This window comes from Leguminivora glycinivorella, chromosome 16 (assembly GCF_023078275.1).
Source record: "Leguminivora glycinivorella isolate SPB_JAAS2020 chromosome 16, LegGlyc_1.1, whole genome shotgun sequence".
In the NCBI taxonomy this organism is placed as follows: Eukaryota; Metazoa; Arthropoda; class Insecta; order Lepidoptera; family Tortricidae; genus Leguminivora; species Leguminivora glycinivorella.
Window position 1 is genome coordinate 6,538,682 of NC_062986.1, and position 22,956 is coordinate 6,561,637.

The 22,956-nt window shown below is 37.2% G+C and overlaps 2 protein-coding genes across 6 annotated transcripts; both read left to right on the forward strand.

The window, feature by feature from the left end:
• The first annotated feature begins 9 nt into the window (after nt 1-9).
• Nucleotides 10-21,648, forward strand: LOC125234980 (F-box/LRR-repeat protein 2-like). Of its 5 annotated transcripts, none has more exons than XM_048141410.1 (8): nt 10-190; nt 259-447; nt 8,991-9,208; nt 10,123-10,212; nt 10,781-11,249; nt 12,345-12,481; nt 13,959-14,102; nt 21,465-21,648. In XM_048141410.1, the coding sequence occupies exons 2-8, from the start codon at nt 273-275 to the stop codon at nt 21,519-21,521; spliced, it is 1,290 nt and encodes a 429-aa protein (XP_047997367.1). In that variant the 5' UTR covers nt 10-190; nt 259-272; the 3' UTR covers nt 21,522-21,648. The 5 variants fall into 5 exon arrangements, with proteins under 5 accessions (XP_047997367.1, XP_047997370.1, XP_047997371.1 ...); XM_048141413.1 differs by having other exon boundaries at nt 10,781-10,970; XM_048141414.1 differs by having other exon boundaries at nt 10,781-10,970; nt 12,363-12,481.
• LOC125234981 lies at nt 2,033-4,364 on the forward strand. The gene is made up of 2 exons (XM_048141415.1): nt 2,033-2,351; nt 2,770-4,364. The coding sequence occupies exons 1-2, from the start codon at nt 2,057-2,059 to the stop codon at nt 2,856-2,858; spliced, it is 384 nt and encodes a 127-aa protein (XP_047997372.1). The 5' UTR covers nt 2,033-2,056; the 3' UTR covers nt 2,859-4,364.
• Nucleotides 21,649-22,956: the final 1,308 nt, after the last annotated feature.

A 22,956-nucleotide genomic window follows, 5' to 3' on the forward strand; every position in this document is an offset into this window, starting at 1 on the left:
TCACTTTTTCAATGTTTTGAAACTTGTGAATTAGAATGAATGAATTTAATATCAATTATTAGACTCGAGTTAAATATATAATGATATCATAATTTCCTCTCGTGTCGATCAGATTTAACCAGCATTTTTATCTACCTTATAACTTCTCTAAGTACCCTTGTTTTTTGAATCAGATTAGAATTTAAGTAAGGTAGGTATTTTAAAATATTTTTTCTAGTGAGTTTTGCAATCGTTTATATGTCTGTATCGTGCTTTTAGGAAAAATAACAGAGATGAGCCCTGGAAAAGGAGAAGTTAACTGCTCTAATGGATTGACTATACTGGATTACCTTAACGAGTATTGCTGGCGCGCAGTTTTGGACTATGTGCCAGTCAAGGATATCATATCCTCGGAGAGGGTCAGTAGCCACTGGCAGAAAACTGTTCTGACGTATTTATCACTATCACGTAAGTTATATCAATTTTCTTATCTCAATGTGGATTTTTCCACTGTTGTAAGTTTTCGCGCCAAATGTAAAGGATAAGTAATCCCGTTGTATGCGACCTGTCAATTTATTAATCGAAAAAGTGGTCCTAAAATAAAAGGTGAAAATTTTCCATGCATGGATCAGTGTCTTAAGTCTAAGGTATTTACTGCAGGTGAATTTAAAAAATGTAAACCCCATTATCCCCTCAGGTGGCAGAGCTACAAGTTGCATAGGGGAGAAGTGGCGCGGTCATTTTATAAAACATTCCGTTAAGTGGCAGGCGCCGGGAGCCGGACTCTGGGAAAAACAAGCTGTTAAGTGGCAGGGACCGGCTCCCGGACCCCGTGCGACGATATACCTAAATCACCCTAAATATATAAATAAAACCGTCTAAAACTATATCTAGCTTCCTCATACTTACACGAACCATTCGTCACTAAACAAGGACGGCATTCAGTAAAGGTTCAACACCTTCAACTTCAAAACAACTTGAAATATGACCCAATTTGATTGGACCATCCGCCTGCCATGTTTGAGACACGTGTTTAAAAACCGTCTTTTTCGCAAAAATTGTACTGTAATATATTGAATCCAGTGATATATGGTTTATGCACAACATCCCTACATTTTTTGAGTAATTATAATTTTTGTAACACAAGTAACATTCGCGATGACCACCCGTGAGGGCCCCGCCACTCAAGGGTAAACTTTTTCTGTCATTTTAGCGGTATCCTTGCCACTCAACAGCTTTTTATTTCAAGTCCGGCTCCCGGTTACCTGCCACTTTACGTGCGGTCGGCCCCCGGATTTCGCCACCTGAAGGGTTAAGTAAAATATAAATATTTACGTCTTAAGTATATTAAGGGGTTGAAAGTAACATATCTAAATAAAATATCGATAAACCGGGATTTTCTTTTATTAAAATAAGAACATTGCGGAAATTGCACATAGTTCGAATTTCAAAAACCAATCAGCTCAACCAAGGACGATTATAAAGGACCAGCAGAGTCCATACTAAATACCGTACCCCGTTGGCAGCCGTAAATCTATGTCACTAGATGTCACTAAGAGTGTCATTTGAATAAAAATGTCGTTTTTTTTTTAAATACGCACGCGGTAGTTCAACGGCATTACAAGTGATACAGTGAAAAGTATATACAGGGTGTTTCCTGTAACAGGAGCAATAAATTAAAATGTAGATTCCTTAGATTATTAGTAGTCATAGTTAAAATATCTTAATGTTCCAAAGTCCTTAAATATGGAGAAAGAGCAATTCAAATTAAATTTCACAGTCAGTGGATGTTAACTATCGCGAAATTATCGCTTTACGGTCATTTAGTGTCGTGGTACCGGGGCTAACTTCAGAAATAATCTTAAACCAATCGCAAATAGTAGTCTTATCTAGGCGGACTAGGAACAATTTTCAATTAAAAGTCACACAAAATGACACTCGAATTTTGGTTATTTTTTAAAATCCGTCTTGAAAATCGTAAAATCTTTCGGTCTGAACTTTTTATTCAACTCATTCGGATAATTTAAAATAAAAAGTAGTACTAACTTGTCAATTAAATTGTCAATGTCGCTGAAAAATGGCACGATATACTTCTCAAGAATTATGTGACATGATTTTGCTCTACGGAGAAACGAGAGGCAATGCTGCTCGAGCTCTCAATTTGTACCGGGAGCGGAATCCTAACCGGAGGCATCCTGCGAACGGCCGCGTCATTGTGAACGCTGTGCAACGTGTGCGGGATGACCTGCCCATATCCGGCAGAGTGCAGCCGCCACAAGGGCCTGGTGCAGCATTTAACGTCAGACTGGCACTGGAACGACGGATTCTTCAGCACTTCCGTGAACGTCCAACTACCAGCACAAGGAGAGCGGGTCTGTTATTTGGTGTCAATAATAGTATTGTTCACAAAGTTTTAAAAAAGAATAAGAAGCATCCATACAAATTTTTAAAAGTGCAGGTTTTGTTGCAGCGAGATTACTTAGCGCGGCAAGTTTATTGTGAGTGGTTCATGGAACAGTGCCATGGGGACAGACGCGATATAACATTCGCACAAAATGTTATCTGGACCGATGAATCAACGTTTACTAACAATGGACTATGGAATCTAAAAAATACCCATTATTGGAGTACGAACAACCCCGTTTAATGAGACAGACAGCTCACCAATATCGGTTCTCTGTGAACGTCTGGGCAGCTGTACACGGAAATACGATAATTGGTCCGGTATTCATCGATGGTAATTTAAATACAGTCCGTTTTTTAGACTTGATAAATGGCACTTTGTTACAGTATTACAACAATCTGCCGGAGGAAATAAGAAACGCAACATGGTTCCAACTCGATGGAGCCCCTGCTCATTCCACTGTGGCAATCCGTGAAAAGTTGTCTGAATTATTTGGAGATCGATGGATCGGACGATTCGGACCTAAGCGATGGCCACCGAGGTCGCCGGATTTAACTTGTCTGGACTTCTTTTTATGGGGAGCTATCAAAAACGACGTGTATTCTGCCGAAGTGGATAATGTAGAAATGTTAAAAGATCGAATTACTCAGGCATTTAACACCATACGGCAACGTGATCTAAATGTAGTTCATCAAAATACATTAAATTAAGGTACGAAGCATGCATACAAGCACATGGCCAGCATATCGAGAACATTTTAAATTAAGTAAGTGGCTAGTAGGCAATTAATTATTAAGGATTCTGACAAGAAGCCATAGAATTTTAGTTATTTTTTGTTTTCTTTAACTATTTCATTATACGTGCATAAAACCAAAAATTATTCAATTATTGCATTTTTATTAAGTGTATCAACTTCTTTTGACAAGTGCCATTGATTCACAGTCCGAAAGAGAAGTCAATGTGTCGCACTAACTAGTGGCAATCTTGACATTTGAATTACTTTTGAATTCGTCATTACTCGGTTAATGAAAACGAAACACAGCTATTTACTTGACCTCTCTATCGGCCTTAATTTGTGACTAAGGTTCTCCTATACACCTTTGTGGGTTTGACATACCTACCACGCAATCCCGAATGCAAACTTTTTGATTGCAATGAGCGTTTTTAATTTTTGCCATACCATAACCAAAGCCCGTTTTTCATGCTGTAACCTTTTTGGCCTAAATCACAGAACACAGAACTCTTAAGTGCCGTAAATGTTGGAACCTCTTTGGCTTATCTAAGAATAGTGACAAGACGTGACGTTCAACCGTGTTATGATTGAGAATGTCAAGTTATCGAGTCTAAAGTCTGGGCAGTATTACAAATTACTATGGTGTGAATTGCGTTTACGTTATTGTACGACAAACCTTAATTACGCTGAAACCAGAGAAAATCAAGTCGAGGGTTACGACAAATAACATACGACGGTTATCATCATCCATCAGCTAGGACCTATTATTGTAAACAATGTGTAACCAATATGCAATGTCCATCATGAATCATTGCTTTATGAGAACAACTAAAAGAACACAAACACAGAACACAACAATAAAAATGTAAGCCACGCATAGCTTGGACTCAATAAACATTTAGATTTTTTATTGTGGTTAATTATTTTACCTAGATAGGTAGTTTACGTTTGCAAAGTTATTTTCTAAACAGTTACGTAAAAGTCCGTTGTGTTTATTAGTTTTATTGCTATCATATCAAGTGTTATCTGTAAATACTTAAAACATAATCACTGAAGTGATTGAAGAACTCAAATATCCTTTTTGTGACACTTGTGTCACATTCAACGAAGTATTCCGACTAAACACGATAGTAGTGAATCAATGGTTGCCAAGTGTGGCGGCTGACGGCTGTACATTGCTGGCTCGATTTATTTTGTTAGAAAATAACGGTAAAATTATTTTTCAGTTTAATTAATTAAAAACATTTGGACTTAATTACTGATTAGTTAGAGGCTCTATATTTTAATTTATTGCTCCTGTTACAGGAAACACCCTGTAGATGACGCTAGGGGCCCGTGTCATGTTTCAGTCCCTGTTTACAACGCAAACCATCGTTCTTATTTTGAATTATGACAATCATGCAAAAGAGTACCATACTGTCAAATTTTCTATCTCTTTCATTTTGAGCGTGACGTCAATGATTAGTAATATTACTTTCAATATATTTAAAATTTAGATTTTAATGAGGCCATTTCGAACGGTGTTTATGATAGATATCATGTTGACAATCAATCTCCTGACCGTCTCGCTCATACCAATCCTATCCTATATTTGAACGAGTGCGACCGAAACAGTTGAGTATTATTGAAGATTTTTGAATGTCTAAAATCTTATTGGTACTTAGTTGTCGAAAACCCGCTTTTTCCATAAAGTGTTGGCGCGACGTCAAGTGGGTGATAGGCGTACGAGCAAGTACGCGTTGGATGGTCGACTACTATGCGCAGCGGTTTTTACGCGTACTTACGGTGACACACAATCGAAAAAGGTGGTCGAGCCATAAGTACGCATACCTGCTCGTATCGTACGTTTATCACCCACTTCAGACTGCGTTTCGATCGGCGTTTAGCGTCAATGATTATCAGCTCGGCTTCATGGCTTTACGAACCTTAGCTCGGACCATCGAATATGAAACTTATAAACTTCTTTATACACAAGGGTATAAAGAAGTTTATAACCAGGTGCTCCATGACACCATTGCACCAATCTGTCGCCAGCACCGCTACACTTCAACGGCCAAGTCACACAACATCCATACTAATATTATAAATGGGAAAGTGTGTGTGTCTGTTTGTTTGTCCATCTTTCACGGCAAAACGGAGCGACGTATTGACGTGATTTTTTAAGTGGAGATAGTTGACTGGATGGAAAGTGACATAGGCTACTTTTTGTCTCTTTTTATATCCCCCCACTTCCTTAGAATGGAGGATGGAAGTTTGTGGAGAGATTTTCGAATTTAACGCGAGCGAAGCCGCGGGCAAAGGCTAGTTAACTATAATAATAAAGAAATCGCAGTAAGGAACTTTATGTCGATTTCATTACTTTTTAGAGATAAACAAGCAGCTCCAGCGAGACGGCTATTTTTTACAGAATGTTTTTGGTGGGATATACATAGGCATAGGTATATAACACTAACAAGGTATCTATTGTCTTAGTCCGTTTTCACATTATCCGATCCGATATCGGATGTCGGAAGGATTTAAATGGAAAAAATCCAAGATAGCGCCTGTAATGTATGGGGTATCAGTCCTACATCCGATATCGGATCAGATAATGTGAAAACGCATTGTCTCATTAATTATTACTTATATCAGAGTTTCACTAATTATTTCCTTTTATTCATTTATTATCTCAGTTTAGGTTTATACGAGTACCAAACGAGTATAGTATACGAGTAGAAAATATATTACCAAAACAATACAAACTATCATTAATCCATACTTCCATCCATACTATATACTATATACTATATATACTATAATATACTATATACTATATATACTTATACTATACTATACTATATACTATATATACTATATACTATATACTATAATATACTATATATACTATATATACTATAATATTATAAATGCGAAAGTAACTCTGTCTGTCTGTCTGTCTGTCTGTCTGTCTGTCTGTCTGTCTGTTACGCTTTCCCGCTTAAACCACGCAACCGATTTTGATGAAATTTGGAACAGACAATCTTTAGACCCTGAGACAGAACATAGGCTACTTTTTATTTCGAAAAAAAGGGATGAAGGGGTTGAAAAAGAGGTTGAAAGTTTGTATGGGATTTCTTAATTTTGAATGATAAAACCATGAAACTTTATATTTTAGCACTTGATAAGAAATCATTAAACATATATTTAAAGTCACATACAGGTCGAACGCGATTAATTAACATTATTTTTACCTTTAAAATAAACATGGTGGGAAATAAACATTAACTAAAAGCGGGTAGATTATATTTATTTGTCTACCCCGAACATTTATATAAATTAATATCGGGTAGTTTTGTGTTGTTTACATCTCCGGTGACATTTTGCTGGGACGTCAGTCTTCCGCGACCACGGCCAGTGCAACCTGGCCGAAACGTTGGGAAAAAAGGTAAAAATAATATTAATTAATCGCGTTCGACCTGTATGTGACTTTAAATATGTGTACAAAGCGCGAGAACTTAAAGTGTTATATCTATAAACATCTTGATAAGGGATAGGGATAGGGATAGGGATAGCGATAGGGATAGCGATAGGGAAAGCGATAGGGATAGCGATAGGGATAGCGATAGCGATAGCGATATCGATAGCGATAGCGATAGCGTTAGCGATAGCGATACGGATACGGATAATATGGGTATCGTTAGAGGGATACGGATAATCGGTCGGCGGTCTCTTACAATCAATGTGCTCTAAGACGATCGTTGTTTGCTTGCTTGAAGATTACGTTTGCGATAAGTATAAGCAAAATGTAAAAAATTGTATGGGATAATAGAAAAAAGTACTTTTTACCCACCGATCATAGTGTCGAAATACGGGCTATGTGGGATGTTTATAAAGGTTTCCCCAGCGTATATAGAATTACCTACGCTGTGGTCGATGTGTAATATTTCTACAATCATTGCAAGCAAAAGTATTATGTGCAATCGAAATAATCGCAGATAAATAAACCTACAGAGAAACCTACGGTCCCTACGGATCCAAATGAAAATCTTAATGAATACTTTTATTACGCGGGCGAAGCCGCGGGTAAAAGCTAGTTTATTATAAAAACGTAATCCAAAGTGCCACACCTGGCGGCCTAACTATCGGCGTTGTGTCCAAGACGAAGCCTGACCGACGAAGCTAGCAAGTCTCTCTACATGTTAGCTGAAATACTGTCAAACCATTCACTGTGATTACTCAGATTATTATAAGCAAAATGATCTTCGAATGAACTTTCTGGACAATTGAGATGCATGGGCGCAGTCGAAACCAGCTCGCCCCTTCAGCCGTGTCCCGTTGAAAATCGGAAAGATTCTTTTCCTTAGCACATTAAATTTAATGTTTACAAATTGGATTCGCCTTCTGTCACCTAAACTGGTAATTTTATGTATGAGGTCATTGGTCATACAATTATTAATTTATACAGTTTTTAATTCTGTATCTCTACTCGCATTGCTGCTGCGATTCTAAAATATTTAATATCCATATATTATGAATATTCAATAAATCATACAATGACATTTGTGATGTGACATGGATGTCAGATGTCACTGGATGTCACATCTGTTGGCACAATGATTGCGTTTTGTTGAACGTATTTGAGCTCAACATATAGGTTTATTATCACTAAGTATATTATATATATTAATGAACAACGAAACGGATGTGACATTTTCCTAGTCCACCAACGTCATCTAGTCATTTTATTTGGCAATAGTTAGACAACATGCGAACAAACTTAGCCAGCGAAGCGATCACAACTACGTCGAGGCCGACCAAAAAATATAATTTGTAAAAATTATGTTTTGAGCCAATATTTTGATATTAAAATAAAGTTTTTTGATAGTTATTCATAGTATAATATAAAAACAAGTAAACATATGTGAGAAAATATGTTTTTTTCCACTCCCGGGTTACGAAACAACGCCATCTAGTTTTAAAGCAAAAACTAAGCTTTTTTCAGGGGTACGCTTTTTTGTATGGGCTATATCAGTCTAGTATTAAATGGTCCTTGGCTCAACTTATTGGGTTTGACCTCTAACCCCTTGTTAGAATTTGGGGTTGCCATATAGTCCTTCCGTAACTCCAACAATAATTTTCTGGAAATAACTATTATTGGAAAATAAAGTAGGTACCTATCTCTCAAATAAAGTACTATAAATACAAGTTTTTATAAGCATTTTATTAGCCCTTTGGTAGTGATTAGTATGGGAATCTTATAGTCTATCAAAATACTTTTTGATAAAAAAATATAGGTATAAGTAGATTATGTGCTTATTTCTATCTAGCGCTTGTTTGCGTCCATTTCTCGGAATTTTGTAACTTGCAATACTTCTTGTCTAAATAATAATTATATTTATCTACATAAAAAAATTGTATACATAAGTACCAAAAAAAAATTGTATATACAAGAACTAGTATTTCGCAAGTAACAATATTTGCTATTCTGTGTGTGGACGAATACTAGCTTATGTGGGGTATGTTTACGCAATGACACCAATGACCTTACATTTAGGTTTCATTATTTCGCCTTACAATTTTATCAATGTGTATATTATCTATAAGCTTGTAGTAAGGAAAATGTATGTATGTAAATGAGTCAAACTAGGCCATAATCTAAAGCTGAGTTTAGACGAGCGAGTTATTGCTGCAAGTTTTGAGACAGAAGTATATGCAAGAAAGAGATGCAGATACTTGCCACTCGCTCTTACCTATAGTTGTGTCTCAAAACCTGCAGCAATAACTTGCTGGTCTAAACTCAGCTTTAAATATTGATTCAAGTTCAGTCCATTTAGTTCTTAACCTAATATTTATGGCCTATTTTAATTAATTATTTTCTATGTTTATCCTTTACAGATGTTCGATTGCTTGTGACATATAAGGATCACTATGACTGCCTTGGTGTGATGATGGAAATTCCAGATGTTACTTCATTTGAGGTGGATCCAGATGTCTGGCCGTCTTTTCTTACTTGGACTTACAAATGTGGGTCTTTGGTTGTAGGCGTTCATTGTATTTGTATGGAAACTTTGAATATTATCAGTGAAAACTGCCCAAAGTTGGAAGGTTTGGCGGTATGTGCTAATCTAAATTTAATTCTAGTATGCTCACAAGCAAAATAAGATGCACTCTAAGGGACCATCCACACTCATAAGACATGTCTTGCGGCGCGCAACGGACGTCTCCGCCACGCCGCCTGAATGTAATTCAAAAAACCGGCCAAGCGCGTGTCGGGCCACGCTCAGTGTAGGGTTCCGTAGTTTTCCGTATTTTTCTCAAAAACTACTGAACCTATCGAGTTCAAAATAATCTTCCTAGAAAGTCTTTATAAAGTTCTACTTTTGTGATTTTTTTCATATTTTTTAAACATATGGTTCAAAAGTTAGAGGGGGGGGGGCGCACTTTTTTCTCCTTTAGGAGCGATTATTGCCGAAAATTAATATGATCAAAAAACGATCTTAGTAAACCCTTATTCATTTTTAAATACCTATCCAACAATATATCACACGTTGGGGTTGGAATGAAAAAAAATATCAGCCCCACTTTACATGTTTATCCTAATAAAACATTTTTTCCATTTTTTATTTTTGCACTTTGTTGGCGTGATTGATATACATATTGGTACCAAATTTCAGCTTTCTAGTGCTAACGGTTACTGAGATTATCCGCGGACGGACGGACAGACAGACATGGCGAAACTATAAGGGTTCCTAGTTGACTACGGAACCCTAAAAACGTCTCCTCTGTACATTTTGTATAGGAAGAACATAGGCGTGGCGGAGACGTCCGTTGCGCGCCGCGAGACACGCGACGCCTAAGTGGGGACGCTGCTTAAATATAGGTAGATTAAATAAGTCATTATAATAGATTGAAGATAGAAATTAATAATTAATTGGACCGTCTGTGAATAATGAATGTCCTTATAATATTTATTTATTTATTTTTATAATGGCATTGAAGTAACTTGATGTTTCTTTTATACTTCCAGTTGTTTTGCCCTATAACAGAAAAACTTTTAGAGGACTATAACGGTAAAAATTTCAAGTTCCTGAGGAAGCTTGGTTTCACATTTATTGACGTAAGATTGATTTTTTATGCCTACTACTGATGTCCAAAATGACGTTTATGCTCTTTATACGAGAATGTGTGATTATTCTTTTGGTATTTAATAATTGTTCAGGTAAATAAACCGACTTCTATTAGGGCGCCACGTGAAAGATGCTTGTGAATGGTGGTATATCATGAATATCATGATCCACCCAACTGGATTCCAACTCTCGGAACCGGTTTATCTTTTACGGGTAAAACCGGTTTGAAAATTTTACCGGTATCCGAGCCCTGCTAGATTCATTTCAGATTTTCCCTATAGTTGACTGGTAGAGAATGCCAAGTGTAATTTTATCTATGCCGATTAACCGATTCACGTTTTTCCATATCAAAAACGTTGCTTAGCTTGGTCTGACTTTTATTTTCTCTTTTCTCACTTGATGGTCTCATGGGAAGATCAGCGCTGGAAGTCATCAACAACGCGCTGATATGAAGCCATTTCGTGGCACTTCATTCCTTTCTGTTTTGTTGTTATTATGTGTATTTTGTCTTACCTGTGTTCACGAGTAAACGTTTATTCAATTCTATTCTATTTTCAGATGTCGGATCAATGCTTCACTAAATTCATAAACTGCACTAATGATTTAGAAGAACTCTATATATGTAATAATGAAACAATGACTGGAGAATGTCTGAATAATGTACGGTTGAGGAATCTCAAGTCTCTTATTATTGGCTATAGCCCTGAGCTGAAATTCCATCATTTGGTTTCGGCAGTTGACCATTTCAGTAAGCTGAAACAATTTGTACTTGGCGATCCTACCATGGAAATACACAATAAATCTAATATTTTGGTGGATAAGTTACCTAACTTGGAATACTTGCACTATCTCCAGAGAAATGTAAATTATGAGTTCTTTCACCAACCCATTGATCATTTTTTCAACTCAGTATGTGGTCTAGAGAACTTGAAGCATCTATATGTGCATGGTTTTCTAAAGGACTGTGACTTATTAATTATAACGCTATGCTGTGAGAATCTGCATATATTAGAATTAGAACAATGTGGTAAGTGATATTTGAATTTTATACAATTCTATACTTAAAATTAGAAACGAGACTTAATCGCGTATAACTCTTTTTTTTCTACTCCCGATCATTTACAGGGCCGTGTATAGATCTTTAAAAACCCTACATAAAAGTCTATTCCCCCAAGCCAGGGTAAGCCGGCTGTCGGCGCATGCGCACAGTATCTAAAAAAGTGAAAACGCATTGTTTGACTCTGTAACCATGGCAACGCATTGTTATAACGATACTGCGCGCGTGCGCGGTAAGGCTTTGGGCAGTGGCCATCATGTTTTATACAAATGCTGGAATTTCGAACCGTTTGCGCTAAACTTTTCTTTGCCTATTTTTTTCGTTCAATGGAATAAAACAGAGCATTCTGAAACTATAAAAATTCGTTATATTCATTAATATGTATCAAAAAAATTTGCTACTTTTGTAATAAATGAGAAAACAAGGAATACTTAGGTATTTTTTGGAAGAAAACTGCTCGTAATCACCTAAAAAGTGTTTCTCGAGAGCGTCTCGCTAGCTTCATGTCTCGAAGACAGTTTCTCTCGTTTTGAAGTTGATGCGCGGGATATTTTGTCGCCCAAAGTACACTCATGCTGCGACTGGCGAGAGTATCCCGCGTGGAACTCTCAAGCGACAACGATTTTTCGCTTTGACATTTGTCCGCGAGAGAGAGCTTTATCGCCCAAATCATGTGCTATCGGTTCGCGTGAGAGCTCTATGTCGCGGTGTTTTGGCGCTTGTCGACTCTCGCGGCAATCATGTGCTAACCGTGCTGAGCTGACAGTGCAAACCTTTGCATCAAAATACGGGAACCATTGTGAATTTCACGAAAGTTATTCAAGAAAACTATTAAAAACTAAGTGCATGGTCGTAGAAAAAGTATTGTATGCAACGGCGTTTAATTGATTTCGCCTCAAATTGTTACCCACGCCACTCGTCTTTTTTGACCTCCTTTAAACGCCTGTTGCATAAAATACTATAAACTAACCGCCGACGGTTCAAGGACGACGTTTTTACAATTTACATTTTAATATTTGTAATGTTCGTATCCCTTGACAGTTGCATTCCCAATTGTACCCACAGATTTCATAACACCACTAGGCTTATGGTGCGCCTGGAAGATTGCCGGAGACCGCCTGACGAATCTCAGTCTAGAAGATTGCCTCAAGGTCACCGAAGATGACGTAGTATCCTGTATCCGATCATGTCCTAAACTCACGGTAATTTAATGATAATATTTACTTATTTATTTACGCATTACCTATATATTTTGTTTTTCCCCTCACTAGCTCGGAAACACGTGTTTTGTCCTTTAATACCAGCGGGTAAAAAACAAAAACCCATTTTATCCACTAGTGGGTAAAGTAATTTGACCTTGAATAAAGTCAAATTAACTGCTTTAAAATTGATAAAAGTAGGTGAATCTAGTAATTAAGATGATTTACCATCTGTGGAACTACTGGAAGCAGTGATAAACGCATTTTTTTGCGTTGTAGTTTCCTCGCTATAGTGAGGGGAAAAGTTTTGTGTTACACTCGGGTGCAAAAGTATTTAACTATAGAATCCTTTCCCTTGCTCGTTTTTCAATTCCACACTCGGCGTTAAAATACAACTTTGCCCCCTTGTATAATAAATAACTATTAATTATATATTTGCGGTACTTAGAGCTCATTCGCTAATGCGATTTTTTTTAACGAATTAGGTACTCTTCTGAGAATATTTCATCATTATTTAAGTGATAAATGGCTATTAATATTTTGAGGTCTCACTTCCATGTTATAAATGAAACACGATGAAGTTCAACATCACTTTGCATTTCTTGCATTACACAAATGCGTTAGCACAAATGTTAGGTAATTATTACATTTTCCACTTAGGAATAAATAGTAATCTAACGAAATCAAACACAGTTCTCTCTCTCTCTCTCTCTCTCTCTCTGAACCTCTCGCCATCTTGGCAAGATAGAATCGTCCCACGATAAGTTTGCAACGATTTTCACACCCTCGCCAGTGCAGATGTTATTTTAAACGTCAAAGTTTGATGAAATTATGACGTTTACTTAACCCTTGCAGAGGCGGGGCTATTAAAATCTATGCAGACTTATCGTGGGACGATTCTAACCAAACTAACTCCTCTCTTCGAGGCATATCTGGATGCGTGGCGATTCGTCCTAATATCATTATTATTCATTGTTTCGTTATCATAATTAATTGACAAACATCAACATGAGCCAAGTAAACGTGGGGTTGCTGATTAGTTATGCGCATCTATACAGCAACCCCACGGATTACTTTTTGTCTAACATGTGTAAGTATACTAGCAGGTACCTACTTAATTACTTGGGTACATGACCTTGACAAAGCTTTATTCCAATTTGAATTTTGACAAGCTGTCAATAGAATCAAAAATGCATGATGCATATATACATCACTATGCATTTAAGGGTTAACTGCATTTTAAATGGGGATCCAAAAATTTACTACGTTTAGCCAAATAAGAAATTATATAAAGTGGAGTAGCCCAGTAGACTGGAAGTAGCAACATTTTCGAGACGACACTATTTATTCGTGAATATCTGTTTTGCGCATAGTGCATAGCTTAAGGCATTAAGTCCGCCATTTTCCCTTTACTGTCCAATAAAATGTAAATAAATAAATGTGTCTCTCTCAAAATTTATCCTAACCTTTTCATTTGCAGTCGCTCAGTATACGCAACGTTCTGGATTTAACCCCGGATTTAGTTTCCCGCGCCGATGCCGCGCGGTGTGAGATGCGCGCAACGGTGCCACTTCGCCTCTTCGTATACAACACCGAACAGAACACTTCGGACAACACAGAAAGGGTAAATAGACTGATTAAGGCTCTTTTTAGGGTTCCGTAGTCAACTAGGAACCCTTATAGTTTCGCCATGTCTGTCTGTCCGTCCGTCCGTCCGTCCGTCCGTCCGTCCGTCCGTCCGTCCGTCCGTCCGTCCGTCCGTCCGCGGATAATCTCAGTAACCGTTAGCACTAGAAAGCTGAAATTTGGTAACAATATGTATATCAATCACGCCAACAAAGTGCAAAAATAAAAAATTGAAAAAAATGTTTTATTAGGGTACCCCCCCTACATGTAAAGTGGGGGCTGATATTTTTTTTCATTCCAACCCCAACGTGTGATATATTGTTGGATAGGTATTTAAAAATGAATAAGGGTTTACTAAGATCGTTTTTTGATAATATTAATATTTTTGGAAATAATCGCTCCTAAAGGAAAAAAAAGTGGGTCCCCCCCCCTCTAACTTTTGAACCATATGTTTAAAAAATATGAAAAAAATCACAAAAGTAGAACTTTATAAGGACTTTCTAGGAAAATTGTTTTGAACTTGATAGGTTCAGTAGTTTTTGAGAAAAATACGGAAAACTACGGAACCCTACACTGAGCGTGGCCCGACACGCTCTTGGCCGGTTTTTTTATACTACCTCAGCGTACGGCCCGCCTGAGTTCCAAGGAGGGTTCGGCTTGCCGACGACTCAAAGGCCAATAGATGGAATAAGTCAGTTCCGTAAGGCTTCCCACAGACAGTCTTAAAAATTCATAATCTTAAAAAAAATTGTATGCAAATTGACACTGACAGATCTGTCAGTGTCTTGTCAGTGTCAGTTTGAACTGTCAGATTGCATACAAGTTTTTTTTATGATTATGAATTTTTAAGACTGTCTGTGGGAAGCCTAAGTCCTCCCATCATCAGCACACCGCACCCTCATTCACCGGCCTTACTCACCGGCAGGAACACAACACTATGAGTAGGGTCTAGTGCCTAGTGCTATTTGGCTGCGGTCTTCTGTAAGGCGGAGGTACTACCCCAGTTGGGCTCATTTAGGCGCCGTGCGGACTCATGTGCGATATAGGTACTTTATTTGAAATAAAGTTTGAGTGGACAAAACTAGATTATTAAAGTAGTCTGGAGTGATCCGCATGATTTTATGGGCTAGCAAATTTTATATTGTAGGTACATAGATTTTATAATGTTTTGGTGAAATAAAGTAAACTTATGTGATAAAAATCACTTGTTTTGAGGCTCGGCGAGTTGACCACGCGCTGAGTACGGAAAGACCGTCTAGTGCTCGTTTCATATGGAAAAGAGTATCAAAATCATGTTCATTGTTATATTCTGTAATAACAAGGAGTAATGTGATAGATATTAAAACAAATTTCGTAGATATTTTCAACATATCATCATTTTTCTATTTATAAGGCACGACCGTCATATGTCCCGTGAATGAGGTTGATAACCTTCTCTTTTCAGGTCCAGACAAAAGCAAAGCCGAAACTTATAATTCAAATTAACCTACAACGCCCGTTTAAACTCGACTTATTTCCCATAAGAGCATTTCTTTTTTTCTGCCAATTTTTTTATTTTGATTTTTTTAGGGAATTTTAGGTCAATTGTAGGTACTCAGAATCACGAGTACTTTCAATCTCTGACAGGAGACAAAAATTGTCCCAGAATGTCCATACATTTTTGTTACTTTCCTCTTTTATTACCCCACACAACATGTACGGAAAATGGTAACAAAATAAGAAAAACTCGTATGTGACAATTTTTTTAACTACTAGGATTGAAAAAGCTAGTGATTCTGAGTAGAAATAGCATATTTTTCTTCAAACATATCACATTTCATAAAAGTGGCAAAAAAAAGAAATGCTCACAAAGCCTAATAAAGGGGCCTTAACTTTATATACATTATACGGTCTTTCCGACTAGGCACAATTTCGAAGTTACATATTTCAGGACATAAAACAATAAATTGAACGCGTTTTAAGAGAATTTATTGTACTAGACAGGAAGAACGATTATTAAATTAACACGTTACATACACAACGCACAAATATTCCAACTGCTTCTATTTTTAACCGCCTTCCAAATCTCAAGGGAAGGGGTTCTCAATTCGTCTGTTTTTTTTTTTATATTTGTTTCTCGATATCTCCGTCGTTACTGGACCGATTTTGAAAAAAAAATTGACGTGATAACGTCTAATAACTCGTTACTACGGGCTGCATGCACGAAAAAGATGACGTCATTGTCCCGTTCCTCAAGGCCACCAAGCAAGAGCAAGTGGTTTGTGTATGGACGGTTGGGGTATAAGCAAAAGGGGCCCGATTTTAGGACTTAGAAATTTTTTGTTAAAAACTTTCATTTATTATTTATGAGTGTTTGTAATTTAAAAACATGAAAGATTGCATTAAAATAAGCATCTTTTATAGAATGAAGTTGCTTGAAAAACCTACTTATTTAGGAGTTAGAGCAGTACAAAGTTGCGAATTTTCCCATAGTATTTACTAAGGCGCCAGAGACTTAGAAAATTTACGATGATTTTTTTTACCAATATAACCTATGTTAATAGTGATAAATCATATAGAACCGTCCGTCGATGTCGCTTTCTGTCTCTGGCGCCTTAGTAATGCTACGGGAAAATTTTGCAACTTTGCACCACTCTAACTCCTAAATTAGTAGGTTTTTAAAAAAAACTTTAATTTATAAAAGATGCTTATTTTAATACATTCTTTCAAATAAGAACAAAAAAACGTGAAAAAAGTCCCAGAATCGGGCCCCTTTTGCTATACTCTGACCGCCCCTGTCTATACTACTGTAATGTTTGACGTTATCACGTTAAACTACCGTCCGTAAACCGACTTTACAAACAACCAATTTTTTTTTTGATTGAATGTATATGCATACAGATTGGTCCCATTTTTCTCAGAAGTCTCAGAACCCAGTTCTGGTGGTGGGATCCTGGAGAAATCGAGGGAACTCCTCAAATCTGAAAGGCATACATATGGTGATTTTTGTGTTTTTAAAGGAACAGCATGCATTTACGTACGGAACAGTGACATTTGGTGCAGTGGAACTCCTGATGATGGTCAGAATGGAACTCCTCAAATCTGAACGGCACACTTATAGTGACTTTGGCATTTTTATAAGAACAGCATGCACTTACGTCCAGAACAGTGACATTTGGTGCAGAGGAACTGCTGATGATGGTCAGAATGGAACTCCTCAAATCTGAACGGCACACTTATAGTGACTTTGGTATTTTTATAAGAACAGCATGCATTTACGTCCAGAACAGAGACATTTGGTGCAGTGGAACTGCTGATGAATAGTGAGCCGCCCCTGGTTAGAGTTCCGTTCTGATAATCATTCTCATCTGTAAGTACTTCAGAATCATCCAAATTTCAAAATTGGTTCAGAAATGACGGAGATATCGAATAACAAACATTAAAAAATATACAGACGAATTGATAACATAATCCAACATTTGAAAGTATTTATCACCAGAACCCCAAAGGAAGGCGGTTTTTTTTTCCTAAAAATTATGTTTTATTTTTTTGCGTAACCATGTTGAACTCGATGGTCGAGTTCGAAAGACGAATCAAGTTTTTTGTTTACAAGTGTTCGTCCTAGGGATATCTATTGAAGACCAATCGATTAAGGATGAAAAACTGGTATGCCTTCGGAGGTGTAAGAAGTGATAGATATCACATGTCCGATGTACTACCGCTGAGAAGTGATAGATATATAATACAAGTTATATTCTGTAGACGGTCTTCCCGACCCGACACTGACCTCAGCCTGGCAAAAAAGAGTAGACAATAAATGGGGGCGCCACTGTCTTTGTAAACCGTTTTGCAAGTGGTAACTATTTTGACACTTCTTGAGAACAGTTAAGTGTTGCTATGATTAAAAAAAATACTTCCATTTCTACTCTTTTTAACCTCCGACGCAAAAACGATGGGGTGTTAAAGTTTGACGTGTCTGTCTGTCTGTGTGTGTAAGCTCCCAAACGGATGAATCGATTTAAATTAAATGTTTTTTTTTTTGTTTGAAAGCCGAATTAGTCGGAAGTGTCCTTAGCCATTTTTCATGGAAATCGGTCCACTTTGTCGGGGTTTTTTTCAAAATTGTAATTTTTAGTTAGGTTACTTAGCCAAGCCACAGAATATATAATAGTCAAGCTGTACATATAAATATACCGGGCTGATAAAATGCTCTGCTCTGTCTCGTACCGTCAAAGGCACGCCACAGAAGATTTGTATGCAAACTGACACTGACAGATCTGTCTAGGGTTGGAAAAAACGGTTTTTCTGGCTTGAAAAAAAAAGCATTAAAAAAACAGTTTTTTTTTCTGGAGTATGTTTTTTTCTAAAGTACAAAATCTCAAAATTTGAAAGTAGTTAATATTTTATACGGTTTTTAGACTTAATGTTAACTATTAAACGAATTTAATCAAATAACTTTAATTTCTGGTCTTATAAAAGTAACATTTACGAAATCTGTAGTTGGTAGTTATCACTTTTTACTGTTGGCAACACCACCGCCTCTCCACGCTACACGCAGCATCGGGGATTCCCCAATAAACGTTTGTATACTGAATGTTAATTGAATTAAAATTTACGTTATTGTTATTGAAATACGTTACAACTCACGAAAAACCGTTATTGTCGTATTATTTGTTCATCTGAAAAAAAACATATTTAGAAAAAAAAACAAGGTGCTCGGTTTTTTTTCATGTTTTTTTTTTACAATTCTGAAAAAAAAACATTTGGTTTTTTTTCTATTTACAACCCTAGATCTGTCAGTGTCAGTTTGAACTGACAGGTTGCATACAAATCCAAATTCAGATTATGAATTTTTCAGACTGTCTGTTGCCGGCCAAAATCAGCACTAATCCAAATATTAAAAAAATTGGTTGTCTGTAAAGTCGGTTTACGGACGGTAGTTTGACGTGATAACGTCAAACATTACCGTATTATAGATTAAACGATGAGATTTTCAAATGCAAGAATTACTTACCTACCTGACGTAGGCTCCCCACAGACAGTCTTAAAAATTCATAATCTTAAAAAAAACTTGTATGCAATCTGACAGTTCAGATCTGTCAGTGTCTTGTCAGTGTCAGTTTGAACTGTCAGATTGCATACAAGTTTTTTTTAAGATTATGAATTTTTAAGACTGTCTGTGGGGAGCCTTAGTCTGACAAGAACGCAATGGCAAAAAAGTGTGAGCTCAGTCCCTATTGAAAGTCCATGTTCTATACATACAATTGCTTATATAAATAGCACCCATTTTGACACTTTATAACTTCTTGTATTATTTTAGTGTTATATTCAAACTAGGGTTTCGATATATTTCATAGTAGTAGTATTTTTGTAAAGAATTGGAAAATAATTATAATGTAATTATTTTGATGCCAATAAATGAAAGATTTGTTAAAAAATACGTTCAAATGGGTATTAGTAGATTTGGTAGTAACTTTGAAAATTGACTAGTATCCCCAAGGTATGACAGTGATGACGTCACTGAATAATGTTGACATTGTCAGTAAGTGCGAGAGGGACACCAGCACAAACAATGACCTCTCATGTGGACACACTTTTTGACCTAACTACACAATCTAGTTTAATAATTCTAAATCTATGGCGAGTTCAGACGGTATATGTTCTGTCAAAAAGTCGTGGTATAAATTGAAATAATTAATTTTCTTTTTATTTAACTTATTAAATGAGAAAACGTTCATGTCGGAAGCCTCCTTTTCTATTTTCACTTATCCCACCGCTGCCACCATGTTTTATGTTATTATACTTATTATTTATTTAACTTATAAAATGAGAACACGTTCATATTGGAAGCCATCTTTTTATTGTAGGCTTGTGTCGTTCACGAACTATGAACTAGCTGTCATTACTGTTAGGAATAAAATCCCATCAATGACCGAAATGAACTGAATCTTGCCGTGCTCTGTGAATCGGTCTTTGCTCATTTAGTTCAGTATAGGATCGGCAAGCGCGAGCGGTTTGGATCAAGAAAGAGTGTGAGACGGCGCCGACCGGGAGCGAGGTATTTAGCAAAGCGACACAAAAACGTCAAGTTTTCATATTAAGATTCGGTTACTTACAACCTTTCGGCCCGGAATTGTTATTGTCTGTGGAATATTCGTATCATTTTGACACTAGTCGGTCCCATTCGTTCTGATTTTTCCGACCGTAGTGGTCGCTGGTCTGGTCTGACTGAACTAAATGAGCAAAGATCTAAAAGAGCGAACTAGTTCATGGGAGCGACTGAACGAGATCGGAGCGCTCCGATCAACGAACGAAACGGCACAAGCCTATTTTATTAGCAATTTGGCAGCATACACCAAAATGGTCCACACACAAACCACTTGCTCTTGCTTGCGGGCCTTGCGGAACGGGACAATGACGTCATCTTTTTCGTGCATGCAGCCCGTAGTAACGAGTTATTAGACGTTATCACGTCAAAAAAAATTGAACACCTGACTGCAACACACGACTATTACATAAAATAACTAACTAACTATATTCTTATTTCAAATTAGCCAGAATTATTGTAAACAAAGGTGTGGCCGGTGCTATAAAAAAATTGCACCACGAGGTACATATTAAAATTGCCTATATTTTAAAATTTCATTAAACATCTTTACATATTCCATTACACAAATAATGACTCTGTTTAAACGAAAATACATTTCAACACAAAACGTTTTGGTATATTTATAGTAGTAGTAATCACTTTATTGTGCACAACAGATTCATGGTACAAAGGCGAACTTATCCATATAAGAGATCTCTTCCAGCTAACCTTAGATTAGATGAGAGGAACATTAAAGTAGGCAAGATAGACAAACATACAGAAGTACAATAAAGACAATAATTTATTGAAATTAAAAAGCCGTTTTTGTGGGGTAGTTTATTTATTGCACTGGTATCACTGTGGAAATGTGCCATGTACAAATAGCGGGCCGCTAAACATTATTTTTCAGCAACTTTCGAGACTAGGTGGTAGTGAATTTTAATGACTAATTAAAACGGTCTTCAACATCGTATTTGAAGACGGTTTTAATTAGCCGGTTTTCTAAGTATCTGATATGACAGAAGTTCGATAATTTTGGACTGACTTTTTCCTTGATTTTTGTCCAAACTTTTCGAGAACTGCTGACTTAATAACCGGTTAAATTAAAAGTTATTTTTCCTGTCGGTCCTTACTTTGAGAACCCCTGACTTGAGCTGCACGTGTTACTTTGTCAGTGACAGCAGTTTATTCCGTTTAATTTGTAATGGGAATATTAAGATGGCTCTGCGATCCAAAGAGAATGTTGGCCTCCAAAACGAATGCTGTTACCTAATCAACATTTTTTCTCCGCAGGTGGTGTCCGAAAAACACATAATAATTGATCACAGTCAACGGAACTACTGGGTTTAAATGAAACCATATATGTAGGTACAAAATAGTACATTACGATACAAGTGCGTAAAAAAGGAAGTTCGAAACGAGTGGCGATAAATTAAAACACAACCGAAGGGAGTGTTTTAAATCGACACGAGTTACGAATTTCCTTTTTGCACGTGTATCGTACGACGTTTTTCAGTACAGATGAGCCTCCGAAGTTTTGACCTGGCATATGAGCCACTTCTCGCACTAGTGCGTAAAAAATACACCATCTGTACTGAAAAGAGCTTTTATATTGAATGTTGGGAATTGGGATATATAAGTATTTTTAACCCTGTATATTTAGTTTTATTTCACGATAAATGTATGTATAAAAATAAAACACAATTCCTTTATTTGAGATACATTCAAAACATTTTATTGTAGCTAATCGTTTAACCAAGAACACGACGTTTTTTTAAAGATTTCTTCTAGTTGCGGTGCGCCTTCAAGCAAATTCCTAAGCGAGAAGGCGCGCGCCGCAGCGAAACCCTCAGTATTTTCAGTGTCCAACGCAGAACCAGCTACCACGGCAAACCGGTCTTTCGGTGTACCTTGTGGACCATTCATTATATCCTGGAAAAGCTTATCTAGCTCTTCGTCAGAGAAGCAGGTGCACAACTTCTCGAATTCTTGATCAGAGTACTGTGTACCCACGTCTTTAGTTCTGGACGGTACTTTAGCGACAGGAGGCGGTGGCTTACGTTTGCCCTGAGCCTTCCGCACCAACCTTTTCAAAGTATCAAGGTCGCAAGGCTCGTAATTGGGCACGTCTGGTGCTTCATAAGGGGACGTCATCCTCATATACGCTGGTAAGTGGTCCTGCAGGTAATGTTTAGCTAGTTTTGAGCATTCACATCTCTTCGGCTTTAGGAAATCCATGTAGCCTTCCCATTTAGGTTCTCGCTCGTGCTTCAGTTCCGCTTCCCTGGATTCTATCTTGTTGCCAGATGGAATAGAATGGACGGAAGGACTTTTCTTGATAACTTTCTCTGGCTTTGGGCTTTTTATTTTGATCGGACTACAGAAACAGTAGGGCAGTCTGCATACGCAACATGCAGTCGATACTCCTTTTACATTGGGGCGTTCTTTTTGTAAAATTTGCATGAGCGAGCTTTCCAGTTGTAGTGCTCGCAAATGAGTCGAAGACGTGTATCTAACTGGGACGTCGTAAGTGTAATCGTGATTATCTACAAAATCTGTGTCATCGCCGCGTTCTCCGTCCACGAAATCTTGTATTTTAGATGTGAAGAGATTGAAATTGTCGCAAGCGGCATATATGCAACGTTTATTAATGATTACAACCGGGAACTGGTCAGCGCTCGAAGTGCAATGAACTGGGCAAAGAGCCTTATCAATTTGCGGCTTATTTCCTTTCTCACAACAAAGATAAAAAGGGTGCGGTCGAGGCACGGGAGTCCACACTTTT

Coding starts and splice junctions, on each gene's coding strand:
- LOC125234980 (XM_048141410.1), top strand. CDS start 273: ATGAGCCCTGGAAAAGGAGAAGTTAACTGCTCTAATGGATTGACTATA. Junction 10,213..10,780: donor TTGGTTTCACATTTATTGAC/GTAAGATTGATT, acceptor TTCTATTTTCAG/ATGTCGGATCAATGCTTCAC. Junction 12,482..13,958: donor GATCATGTCCTAAACTCACG/GTAATTTAATGA, acceptor TTTCATTTGCAG/TCGCTCAGTATACGCAACGT.
- LOC125234981 (XM_048141415.1), top strand. CDS start 2,057: ATGGCACGATATACTTCTCAAGAATTATGTGACATGATTTTGCTCTAC. Junction 2,352..2,769: donor TACCAGCACAAGGAGAGCGG/GTCTGTTATTTG, acceptor ACTTTGTTACAG/TATTACAACAATCTGCCGGA.